Consider the following 13,729-nt stretch of genomic DNA (forward strand, 5'->3'; position numbering starts at 1 on the left):
GTTGGATCTACACAAGATACTTTTCCCCCATTTATTTTAATCTGGACCCTTTTCTGAGAAATGTGTTGCCAAAATCAATGTATGTATTGTTGCCAAACCCGCTATTTTAAGGCAAAATACCTGTTTTTAGTAAGTTTGACTATTGCAAACTCACATGTATTCAAAAGGAAACTCAGCTGTTTTGCTTGTCACTCTTAATTGTGATGTTAGATTTGAAATAAAGTACCAGCTGACCAGATTCGAGATGACTGGTGGTGTAGGTGTTAAGCACTTTATTATACATGCACTTCAATTTACTATAATTAAATTATAATTTAATAATATATACTCAAAATTCACATTGTTCCCACTGATTACCAATTTCACCTGTGAAATTATCTTGTGTAATGACCCATTAACAAAAGCCAAGTCACTAGGAAAAGCAGGAATTGAACTACAACAGAAATGTTTCACTCATGGACAATTGTATGTAGCATGTTTAAGAGTACGCAGCTCCAGTGAACTAATAATATTAGCCTTGGTAAATAAAAATACAAATATTGTATACAGAAAAGTGTTTAGTTTTATATATATAGTGCTTCAGACACATTCTATTAAACAAAAGCACTATGAGTCCCATTGTCTCAGAAACTTTCTCAGGTAAAGCTGTTTAACACAGCTAGTCTTTAAATATAACGGAACTTGCCATGTTATGTATTGGATCAGAGGTTTCACAATTTTCCACTTCTCTATTTTTGTGATCAGTTTGAGTTTTCTATTATTTAACAGCCTTAGCCCCATTTTGGGCCTGGCACACCAGGAAGCTTTTCTGTTGAGTTTGCAGCCTGGCTGCCTGGGGTGAGGCTTAGTGAAGTCCAGATCTGACTGGTGGCATGCGGATGCCCACCAACTCTTGAAGTGGATTTCAAAACAAATAAAACTAATTTACCTTAGTGCTGGCGTACATGTTAATCATCGGAAAAGGAGTTGAAGCCGTTTCAGAAGATAAATTTATTATTAGACCTTTTTTCCTGTGTGTTGAAGCAGAAGAAGTCAAAGTCAACAATGCAAGGTAATACAAAAGCAATGTGGAGGCTTAGAAAAAGCTATGAAAAACATAGACACTAGGAAATGTACAACCACAGAGATTTAAACTAAGAAGGCTTAAACTGGAGTTATAAACAGTACCTTTGGATCATCTGGGGCAAAACTATTCTGCTCATCTATGGTAGATGGAAAATGAACATCCATTAATAAGAGCAAACAAGCACATGGCAGAGCAGATCTGCTCCGCTCAGAGGCTCACCTGGGTTGTGGAGAGGATGTTACAGTTGAGTATCTCAGTTATTTTCTGCCAAAGAAGAAACATTAATTTAAAATGACAGTGAAAATTTTAAAAAGCACAAATAAAAACAGTTTTAATGATAGGTCATTTCCATCTTCCATGTAACTATGTATCATTTAACTACCTGTGGTCCAACTGTAAATTATTTTGTGGTGTATGTGAGCCTGCAAAGTACCCTTGGATGCAGTTTTCAGTGTTGTTTAATTTAAAAATAGCAATGTATATATGAAAAATTAGTTATGAGATACACCATGTCAGAGGTTGGTGGAGACCTCACCAGCACACCTATATGTGCTAACTCGACATATCGTTCCAGAACCATAGCCATTAATCTGGAGTGGCCATACTTTGCAGCTATAACAGCTTTCATTCTTCTGCGAAGGCTTGCCAAGATTTTGGAGTGTGTCTATCATAATTGGTGCCCATTCAGGCAGAAGAGCAGATGTGAGGTCAGGTGCTGATGCTGGTCAAGAATTACTCGCATTTGGCATTTCAGTTCATTCCTAAGGTGTTTAATAGGGTTGAGGTCAGGGCTACATGTAGGCCACCCAAGTTCCTTCACGTTCTTATGGACCTGGCTTTCTGAACAGGGTCACAGTCATTCTGGGGTAGAAAAGGACCTTTCCCAAACTGTTCCCACAAACGTAGAAGTCTACAATTGGCTAAAATGTCTTTATGTGTTGTAGCATTAATGGTACCCTTCGCTGAAACCAAGAAGTCTAGCCCAGACCATGTAAAAAACAACCAAATACCATTATCCCTCCACCACCAAACTTGACACTGGGCACTATGCAGTCCTGAAATTAACATTCTCCTGGAATTCACCAAACCCAGATTTGTCAATCAAACTGTGATTCATTACTCCAGAGAACATGTTTCCATTGTTTCAGAATCCAATGGTGGCATAATTTACACCACTCCAGTTAAAGTTTGGCATTGCAGACAGTGATCCTAGGCTTGTGCACAGCTGCTTGGCCATGGAAACCCAGTTCATGAAGCTCCTGATCTTGTGATGATGTTGCTTCCACAGACAGTTGGAAGAGTGAGGCAACTGAAGATAGGTGAGTTTTACATGTCATGGGCTTCTGCTGTCGGTGGCCCCATTCTGAGTTTACATGGTTTACCACTTCATGGCTGAGTTATTGTTCATAATAATAGCATTTACAGTTGACCAGGGCAGATCTAACGGAGTGGAACTTTCACTGACTTGTGGCACAGGTGGCATCCTATGACTGCCATTTTTAAATCCACTGAGCTCTTTATGTAAGACCCATTCTACTGCCAGTGTCTGTCAATGGAGATTGCACGGCTCTGTGCTCGATGTTATGTACCTGTTAACAATGGGTGTGGCTGAAACATCTGAACTCAGTAGTCTGAGGGATGCACACATATTTGTGGCCATATTGTGCATCACAAGTTGCAATTTCAGCTACATTTAAAAGATTTTAAATATCTTAGAACAAACATTAGGCAGATAAAACATACAATATGTCTTTATTGCTAAGTGCAAGTTGTTTCCTGTCCATTTTGTCTTATCACAAAATTAACTTCTTCTTCAAATATCCTGTGGTTCAAATATTGCTTTCTGTGTATGTTAAGATATCAGAAGTTCATCTTTTTAATTTCAATTCACTTAGATATGTTGGCAATTTATTGTGAATTGAACAATGGCAACTTGACACACAAGTAAGAATATCATTGCACTCGGAACCCATGACAATACTACTGCTCCTGCTATTCTTGCTTTAGCAAGAATTGTATTGGAATAAACAGATTCACAAACTAATGAATGAACTATGATAAGAATCTTTTAAAATGCCTGATACCTGTATGTATGGATGGATACTTTAACCTATAATCCTGTTTGCTTTCGAAAAGCCTTACATATAAGCCTTGTATAAAATAAAGATCCATTAACTGAATGATTCCTGTTATAAAAGGCAATTCCATTTCCAGGTTTTGGTCCTACCATAACTATCCATGTTATGATCATTATTTGATTGACAATGCACTCAGTTTCAAAATTTTAGTTTACAGATGCTGACCTGCTGGTTATATATAGTCTTTTCCTGAAAGACCTGCTCATTTTGCTCTCATTCTCACCGATTGATAGTTTTACTTTCCTTGAGAGCACTGGGGTTGGTGAGACTGTTTCTAAATGTTTAACCAGAAACAGTTTCAGGAGGTGTCTATGATCTTTAATGATAAGTGAAATTATTTGATCAAAATTGAGTTTGCAGTGAAACTCAGTATTTCACTACGCAAACAAAAATTGTGCAATAAATTGCATTTTGTTTCTAGCAAAAATGTGTGCAGTACAGAATTCACACAGGAAGAAATGTGTTTAGTTTATTGTCTGTCTGTAAGCCTTTCCATGTCTTAATTCCACAAGTGTCTGCCTGTCTTTTAAATTTAATAACATCGGAAGTGTGCATATCTTCAACTAGAATAAAGCAGTTGCTAGGTAACAGAGGAGGCTAATGTACTGTTTTTTCGGTGGAGAAAACCCAGTAATGTGAACAATGGTGCTTTGTAGTGTGTCTTCATGTTGAAAATATTCATTGCGTCCCATTTTTAAATAAATATGCCACACTTCTACATGGTGATGTGAACAAGAGGCATAAAGCCAATGTCACATCATGTGGCTTTTTGTCGTGGAGTATGTCAGATTTGACAATCACAGTTGCTAATCTTGTTGCTGCACCATGTCAAGTTACATGACCAAAAATCGCACCCAATGTCACATTTATTGAATGAGTGCTGATCTTCCAGCAGAAGTTGTTCACAACTCAGTTACAGACAGCCAATAGCATGCTGCCTGATGGGGCCTGCGTTGTACAAAGAATTAAGAGCTTCAGCAGCAATTTTTTTCTTTTTTCAATTCTGTTGTTGAATGTAAAATACGAGACATCAGACAGGCGAGTTTTTCTTCTAATTTGTGAGGTTCACAGCCCCCATGCTGCCTGACAGAGAGAAGGGTTAATAGCTGTGGTGTACTCAGCCACAGTGTCTGCCCGTTTTTCTTTTTCCCATTCTCTTTAGTACACAAAACAAGCGACTTCAGACGGACAAGCTTCTCTTCTATTTGTGGGGTTCAGAACATGTGTGTTCCTTATTCCTCATTCTACACATTGTACTTCTGGATGAGCATTCATTCATTGTTAGCTCTCCTGCATATATAGCCCAACCCTCTGACTTATGAGAAAAGCCAGCCTGTTTGATTTTATTGCGGCCAGTTGCAAACTAGTTTGTCTCAGTCATTGGGCATATCACATTAGATAATTGTCTTCATGGAAACATGTCACCAACTGACTCTGACTGGCTACGTTTTTATAAATGAAGACTACAAGTGAAAATCATTGCAAAAGATTTCTAACGTGACATAAGTTTTAGAAGTACTTTAACTGGTGTGGAACAGATTACATTTGTTTGACAGCTACAGAAAATAAAACAGGGAAGCACAGATGTGTAGAGAAGGCTTTAGAAAGCAATATTATTTGTTTTCCGCCCAAAAAAACCTTATTCCCCCCAAAAAAAACTGTTCACTTAGTTTTGAGTTTCACAATTAAGGCATCGCTTACAAAAACAAATTTTTGTGAAACTTATACGCAAATCGAAACTTGCCTGTTTTCCCCACAACTAAATGATCATAAACTATGAGTAACAATCAGACTGCAGTGAAGCTTGTAAAGGAAGAAGTGGCGAGCTGTGTGGTCTCTGAAAGGACTTCAGAGAATTGAGTTCTTAAATTGCAAAAATGTATGTGGTATTATATTAAGAACATGACAAAGGTTTGATGAGAATATGCTATTTAGCAATTGTACTCATATTCATCAAAAAATTTACAAAACACTGATCTTTAAAAACTCCCAAAAAACTGCTTGGTTACTTATTCTCTACATAAAAAGTGATGGAGACATCCTTTGATGACTACCCACTTTTTTATTGGATTATGCCTATCATGGTGAAATTTAATCTATGTGTTTTCTCCTAACATTCCAGACATGCTCAGGTTAAGTTAATTGACAATTCCAGGTTGGTCCTGCTTGAGTAAGTGTGGGTGAATGAGTCATCCCTGTGATGGACTGAGTTTGTGTCTAGGTTTCTTTCCTGCTTTGTGGCAAGTGCTGCTAGGACCCAGGATTGGATTTGAGAATTTTTTTTTTATGTTATTAATTTAAGATAAATTTTAATTGAAATGCAGTGTCACAGGGAAGCAGAGCCTGAAATAATAGGTAAGAACCAGCAGGGTGTCAGTCCACCACAGGACACATACACTTGTACACCCATTCTAACTAACATTCACATGGGCCTAATTTAGAGCTGTTGGTGCTGGCAGACAAATAACAAACAGATCATCCTGAAGTCTGTGAAACAGACATGAAACATACTTAAAATCGGCAAAGATGTATAAAACGTAATAAGGTGTGAAACCATATAAAAAACCAATAGGCTGTGCATATCAAATCAAATAGAGTGACAACATAAAACCTATGCCACATGCAAGCAAACCCAAAGTACAGTATAGATGAACGTACACCCACACACACACGTCAGATATCTGAAAATCCAAATGTCATTTTAAGATGTGGTACTTTCTTAATGCTAATCTGTCTTTCCAAAACAAGTCTGCAGTTTTCTCATTCAGTTTACTTTACAGTTTCAGTTTCCCCATGGTTTTAAGCATATTAGAAAGAAGCAGTGGCATTTTTGGATTGCAATTTCTGGTGGACCCACACCAACTTGAGAGAGAGACCGTGAGGGAGATGCCACCCTGAGAGCCTTGTAGAGGATGTGGAATGTGTGTGTGAGATGACCAGCCACTTAAAGAGCAGCAAGTAGATGACCTGCAAATCTGCTTGAATCCATTACTGTGGGTTAAGTGGCTGATGGTGAAGAATCTAGTTAGGATCAGCTCATGAAGTTGTGTAACATGAACATAGATGGTGCTGCCTCTGACCCCAAGTCAATGTTGTAAGGCAGCACAAACTATATGAAAATAGAGAAATATAATTGAAGACTACATTTACCCCCCATATGAAGAATTTTTCTACTACACTCTGGTTAAACTCAATCTCTGATTCTGATCCAGTTTTTCCTGATTTCAAAATTATACTTACTATGTAAAAGCTTACATGATGCATTACTGTGCATAAGTGCAATTCTGCATTATCAAATTGTTTTATATATTTGTGTTTTTGTGCAATATACTATTATTCTCTATGACTGTAAATAATGCTGAGATGGTGCCATGTATTGTATATTGTGCTGTTAATTGCAATTACTTTTGTTAACCCAGCCAAGGGTAATGGACAAACTAGTGTGTTTCTTTGAGCCAGACCCAAGCCCAGATAAATGGGGAGGGTTACATCAGCAATGGCATCCAGTGTAAAATGTTACCAACTCAATATGCAAACAAAAATACAGATTCCTTACTGGATCTGTTGAGGCCCGGGTTAACAACAACTGCCACCAGTACTGTTAGCCAACAGGGTGCTGGGGGAAATTGTGTTACTATTGGCCGAAGTAGAAGAAGAGTGGGAAGGCAAGTCTGGAGATAGGAGAAGAGGAGGAAGATTAAGAGAGTGGAAGTGAGGGTAGGAACTTTGAATTTTGGCAGTATGACTTGTAAAGGGAGAGAGTTATCCGATATGACGGTGAGAAGGAAGGTTGATATATTGTGCATGCAAGAGATGAGATAGAAGTTGAGTAAGGCCAGATGTATCAGAGACTGGTTCAAATTGTTCCACAGTGGGGTGAATGGGAGGAGAAATGGGGTAGGGTTTATCCTGAAGGAACAGAATGTCAAGAATGTTTTGGATGTAACAAGAGTAATGGACAGAATGTTGATTATTAAGCTGGATATTGAAGATGTGAAGATGAATGCTGTTAGTGCATATGCCCCACAAGTTGGGAGTGTGATGGATGAGAAACAAGATTACTGGAGTGAATTTGATGAAGTGATGGACAGTGTACCCAAGGGACAGAGAGTGGTGATTGGAGCGGATTTCAATGGGTATGTTGGTAAAGGGAACAGAGGAGATGAAGAGGTGATGAGTAGGTATGGTGTCAAGGAGAGGAATCGAAGAAGGTCAGATAATAGTAGATTTTGAGAAAAGAATGGACGTGGCTGTGGCGTATTTTAAGAAAAGGAAGGAGCACAGGGTGATGTACAAGGGTGAAGGAAGATGGGGAATGGTTGAATGGGGAAATACAGGAAAGTATACAGAGGAAGAGGTTGGCAAAGAAGAAATGGGATAGTCAGAATGATGAAGAAAGTAGACAGGAGTACACAGAGATAATGCGTAGGATGAAGAGAGAGGTGACAAAGGCTAAAGAGAAGGTGTATAATGAATTGTATAAGAGGCTGAACACTAAGGAGGGAGAAAATGACCTGTACTATTTGTCTAGACAGAGGGACCAACCTGGAAAAAGGATAATGATAGAAACATACTCATAAGCGAGAAGAGTGTGTTGTACAGAAATTAGAAAGCAGTTCCCTATGGACTATGATGTTTGTGGATGACATTTTGATCTGTAATGAGAGTAGGGAGCAAGTTGAGAAGACCATGGAGAGGTGGAGATATGCTCTAGAGAGGAGAGGAATGAAGGTCAGTAGGATCAAGACAGAATACATGTGTGTAAATAAGAGGGAGGTCAGTGAAATGGTGAGGATTCAGGGAGTAGAGTTGGTGAAGGTGGACAATATTTGGGATCAACAGTACAGAGTAACAGGAAGGGTGGAAGAGAGTGTGAAGAAGACAGTGCAGGCAGGTTGGAGCGGGTGGAGAAGAGTGTCATGAGTGATTTGTGACAGAAGGGTAACTGCAAGAGTGAAAGGGATGGTCTACAAGATGGTAGTGAGACCAGCTATGTTATATGGGCTGGAGATGGTGGCACAGACAAAAAGACAGGGGACAGAACTGGAGGAGGCAGAGTTAAAAATGTTAAGATTTGAATTGGGTGAGATGAAGATGGACAGGATGTGGTGAGAGAGGACATGCCGGTGGCTGGTGCGACAGACCAAGATGCAGAGAACAGGAAGTTACGCAAATAGATGATCCACTGTGGTGACCCCTAAAGAGAGCAGCCAAAAAAATAATAAGAAGAAGAAGAATTGTAATTACTTTTGTTATGTTAATGAATGTAACACCAAGAGAAATTCCTAGCAAGTACGTTGTCTGGTAATAATAAATGTGCCAGCAGAGGAAAGATCATTGGAGCTGCATGGAAGGAGCTGTGAGAAAACAACAATGGCAGCAGCATTGGAGGTTGGATTAGGAAGGAAAAAGCCCTCAGTTAAATTCACATAAGAGAGTTTGAGAATATGCACTTTTGATACTGTAGGGGATTTTTTCAGGAACCACTGACTTTTATAGTGTTCCCATTGCAGAAACATTGGCAATTTTTAGTTCCTTTTAGGTAGTTCCCTGTACTTTTTTAGCACCAACTGCAGGGTATGTACTTTTCATTCAATCAGGAACTATCATAGATGGAGCTTGGGTGATGAATTGTGCTGATTGGTTAATGACAAGCACTGGCACCATTTTGCAAACCTGTTAGTATTACAGATTTTGGAGAGTTATCAGTGAAGATCGAGCAGCCCACTTCGCACCACTTTGCTCTTCATAACCGCCTTCCTAGTGCTCCACACCATGCACCGCATTAAAGCAATAATCTCCCCCATAAAATCACAATTGTTTTGAAGCAATAAGGTAGTGGCCCCGTGCAAACTCCAAGTTGTGACACACTTAGCGCTGCAATACTATTCATAGCTGCTTTTCAGGTGCACTGCACCATGCACTGCATCAAAGCAATAATTTTTCCCCTGAAATTGTGATCACTTCAAAGCAATAAGGTGGGGAGTCTCATGTGAACTCCCAATCATGCCACATTTCACACCGCATCACTTTGCAGTCCATTGCCATCCCCCTGGAGCACCGTGCCATACCACATCAAAACAATGAGTTTGAGGGGGGGCTCTATGAACTTCCAAAAGCACCTCACCTCACCAAATCACTCTTATTTGCACATCACAAATTTTGCATAAAGGTTACAGTTTCCGTTGTGCGGTGGGAACACAGCACACAAAAGCGCCAGGAAGTGACACAGGGCCTACATTGTACATGAACTCATTAGTTCCTGAAAGCAAAGTCCTTGTGGTAGGAAAGCACTTAAGAAAGATGCCAGCACCAGCAGTGATACAATTAAAATATCACATAAAATAAAGAACTATGAACATGTTTTCATACATTACAACCACCAAAGAACAGCATTAAAAGATGCAAGGTCCAGTTTATTAGTGCATCTGCTTATTAACTGATTTTCTGATCCTCTAAGCAGCCAGTCACGTGGCTGCAGCTCAACATGTATAGCATATGCTTTTGGTCAACCAGGTTTAGTTGTTGTTAAACCACACATTTAAATGGAGAATATGGGTTAAACTAAGTGACACTGACTGTCACACTGTTGGTGGTGGCATACAAGCTAGTTTCAGCATCTGAAATAAACTTTAGTGATTTTCATGCACTGTAGTGAGGTATGTGATCAACAAAACTGGACCAGTGAAAATTGAATAATGTCTCCCGACCTGATGTTTCAAAGATTCATTTGTGACTTGCCAAAGGCAGGGTCAGTGTCTGAAGTAAACAGCAAAAATAAAATGTATTCTTCTTCTTCTTCTTCTTCTTCTTCTTCTTCTTCTTATTATTATTATTATTATTATTATTATTATTATTATTATTAATGGGTACAGTTTGCCTTGTGCCAGTAGTACAGGACATATTAGGCCATTTGATACCAATTCAGCTTTATTTGAATATCACAGAATTGATTGTGTTGACCATATGCATCCTTTTATCGCCACAATATAATTTTTTCTAGCGTCTCCTATTACATCAGGATCTTTTGCCATGTCACAAAGCATGCATCATCTCACAAATGGCTCTTTAGACATAACAGTGACTTTAGTTTACTCCAATGGCCAACACAGTCATCTAATAGCAATCCAATAAAGAAGCTTTGGGATGATGTGGAACTGTGGTGTTTTCTGGCAGGATGGGTCCAAATGGACCCACAAGAAAGATGTTGTTAGAAACCATCCTGAGAAGCCAAACAGATGGTTTGTATGGGTGTGTGTATCTCAAGATTTCAAGATTCTTCATTTGTCTCAAACACAGTTATACAATTACAACATGTAGTGAAAAGTGCTTTGAATCAGCCATGAGACTATGGAATGAAGTTAACACATAGATAATTAAATTAAATTTAATTTAAAAATAGAAAGAAGAAATTTAAGTTAAAAAGAAATTTTAAAGAGAAGAACTAAGGTAATACAATAAATAGGGGACAAAGTATATATCCAAAGTATTACAATTTTAAACAAGATCCAAGCTGTGTGCAAATGTAACAGAATAGAATATCTACAGTATGTACTGTAAGTGCAGTGTGCTAGTTTGTTGGTTAAAATAGACTTAAAATGACATGGCGGCAGCTGAGAAACAATGAGGTGGAGGAATTCAGTTTGTGTTATTGAACAGTTGAAAAATTTTGTGGTAGCATATCAAGGTTACAATGTCTTGTAGCCTGAGAACAGAAGCTCCCCCTGAGCCACTCTGTTCTGGCCATAATACCCCTAAAACGTTTGCCTGATTTCCGCAGGCTGAACAGATAGTTATTGGGGTGAGATGAGTCTCTGGTGATCCTAGTTGCTCTGGTCCTGAATCTCCTGGTATAAATATCCTGCAGAGATGGTCAATCAGATCAAGAGCAGCATTCTGCCACCCAGATCATTCTCTGCAGTTGCACATTGTTACATTTTAGGAGTTACTAATTATATTATTTTACTCCTTTTTGTGATGACTATCAAACCTGTATATTATCCAATGTTTTATAACATGCTTTTGATTGTTAACATCTCCCAAACTTATACAGAATATGTTCCCAAAACAGTTTCTTCTAATGCCTTAGATCAATGGTTCCCAAACTCGATCCTGGGGACCCACTGTAGCTGCAGGTTTTTGTTCCAACCAGCTTCTGTTCTTCATTGGACTCAGCCTATTTAAAAATGCACATCTACACAATTAGACCACTGAGAAATAAACTAAAGTTCAAAATATGAAAGTCCCACGTCAGAATAGTGAGGATCTTTGCTTAAAATGACTGGGGATGTCATAAAAAGCCTAGTTTAGACTATGAAGGCCCTGTCAGTGGCATGGTCCTGGACACACAAAATCCTTTTAACAGCTTAATTGTTTTTGTAAGCTTGGAAGTTGTTTGATTTCTCTCTATATGCTCATAAATGTGACCCGGGTTTCAACTGGTTTACCAGCCTAGAGAGTACATACAGTCAGGGATGAATGCTGTACAAAAAAAAAAAGTGAATTGAAAAAAAAAAAAACAGAAAGAAAAATGTTAATTGTCTAATACAGAACCTTCTTATACTCCTGCACATACCAAATTTCCACACCTAAAATAAATATCATCTGTTTAATTTTGGTGTGACAATGATAAAAAAAAAAGTTAACCGCTCCCACCATGTGGCTTGTGATTTGTTGCTGCCCTTTAGTGGCGAGAAAAGGCTCATGCTGCATTAGTTCAGCTATTTACCCTTACCTATTCAAAATTCAAAAACTGGCTTATTCCCAAGATGACTTACTACATAAATGTATGCAGTATACTATAGCACATGTAAAATAAAGATGCTTTAAAAAGAAAAGAAAAATCATATGCAAAATTTCCAAATATGAAATGAATTACTATAAAGTTCAATGAATTAAATCAGTTCAATATTTATTGTAACTACGCTTTGCCTTTAAAACCTTATCAGTGCTCTTAGGCTCACTGTAGTGCCATTTTGTTTAAAAAAAAAATTAGATATAATTTAAAAACCAGCTTGTCTTTTGTTCCAAGCATCTTGGAGAGCTTGCCTCAGTTCTTCTGCAGACATTGGCTGTCTTGCAGCTTCAATGATTTTTAGTTTGGGGCAAGGCCATGCCATGTTGTAGAACTCCTCTTTCTTTTTTGCTGAAGTTATGTCTTTATATCATTGGTCATGTTTTGGGGTTATTGTCCCGCATCAGAATGAAGTTGGGAATGATCAGCTGCCTCCCTGATATATAATGAGATGGAGAAGAACCTCTGGGTTTATCAGAGGATTGAGAATTCCATTCATTCAGACCAGGGGCTTCACTTTTAAAAGTGGTTCTGTGGGAAGTTGTGTATGCACATTTCAAGTCTCTTTTTGGGGGTACGCAACTTCCCATGCAAACGTCGGGATTTATAAAAGAAACTCTGTGCCGTGCCTATGCAGCATTTCGAAGAAACTGGTAAATTATGTTCACCCTTGATCGAGGAATGTCTCAGCGAAGCTTCACTTCGTCAAAAATGGAAAAGATGAAGGTTCAGTATTGATATCTGAGGCACAGTGGTGGAGAGCTTTCAAGGAGAGGCCAACAAGACAAAGAAAGGACAGATTTGCACCCAGGGTGTCAAGAGTGGTATGGTGCTATTAATAAAGATGGTCCGTGGTTGACCAAAGAAAATGCTAGAAAAGGTATAGAGGTGGATGAGGAACCTTAGGAATTGCCTGCAGTTTCTTGTTTGATAACAGTAGGTGCTGTTTTTACTGGTTTGCCTTGTGGAACACAGGAATAGTCACTTACTTGTGAATGACAGGTAGAATAAATTTAAAATAATTTGATATTTGCCCTTCATTTACCTTCAGTGGCTTTCCTCGTCATCCTTATTTACTTGAACCTCACTTGACCTGTGCTCCATCTCTCATAAAGCCTGCTTCTCAGACTCACTTCGAGTCACCTTTCATGCCTCCTGTCTGCTTTTTACTTCTTGTCTTTTTCTTCCTTGCCATGTGTCTCACACACTGACTTATCAGATTGCTTAGTGAGCCTGGACACACACACACACACACACACACACACACACACGCACACACGCACACACACACACACACACACACACGCACACACACACACACACACAGACATTAGCATTTTATTATTAGACAATATATTAACAAAAGAGCTGTATGTGAATGAATGGAGCAGTCCGCTTTGCTCACACTCAACCACTAGATGGCACTACATGCACTTTAAATTTTTTTTTGTGTTTGCATGCACCTCAGTCCTCAATAAGAAGACTTGTGTGGGTGTGCATGGATGTGTGTGTGTGTGTGTGTATGTATGTGTGTGTGTGTGTATATGGAGCAGCCTGCTCTGCTCACGCTCAACCAAATCCAGGGGAGCTGGTGTGAATTCTGCAGAAGATGCTGAAGTTTATACTAGTGTGACTTGTACTTGGTGAGATGGTGCATGTATGCATTTTGAATGTTTTTGCTCAATTTTATGGTACATGCATGTTGTTCGTTCACACAGCAAGCTACCATAT

General features: G+C 38.8%; 1 protein-coding gene across 2 annotated transcripts in view; it reads right to left on the reverse strand.

The window, feature by feature from the left end:
- Positions 1-13,729, reverse strand: part of LOC114648892 (very-long-chain 3-oxoacyl-CoA reductase-B-like) — a 93,144-nt gene that overhangs the window by 12,467 nt on the left and 66,948 nt on the right. For both annotated transcript variants that reach the window (XR_007934317.1, XM_028798199.2), the window contains exons 6-8: positions 1,286-1,330; positions 1,168-1,202; positions 929-1,010 (exon numbers count right to left, since the gene is read on the reverse strand). Coding sequence is in view for 1 of the 2 variants with exons in the window: in XM_028798199.2 (XP_028654032.1) it covers positions 929-1,010; positions 1,168-1,202; positions 1,286-1,330 (162 nt within the window). In the remaining variant the exon portion in view is untranslated. The remainder of the gene's footprint in view (positions 1-928; positions 1,011-1,167; positions 1,203-1,285; positions 1,331-13,729) is intronic.

Source organism: Erpetoichthys calabaricus, chromosome 3, assembly GCF_900747795.2.
Source record: "Erpetoichthys calabaricus chromosome 3, fErpCal1.3, whole genome shotgun sequence".
Taxonomy (NCBI): Eukaryota; Metazoa; Chordata; class Cladistia; order Polypteriformes; family Polypteridae; genus Erpetoichthys; species Erpetoichthys calabaricus.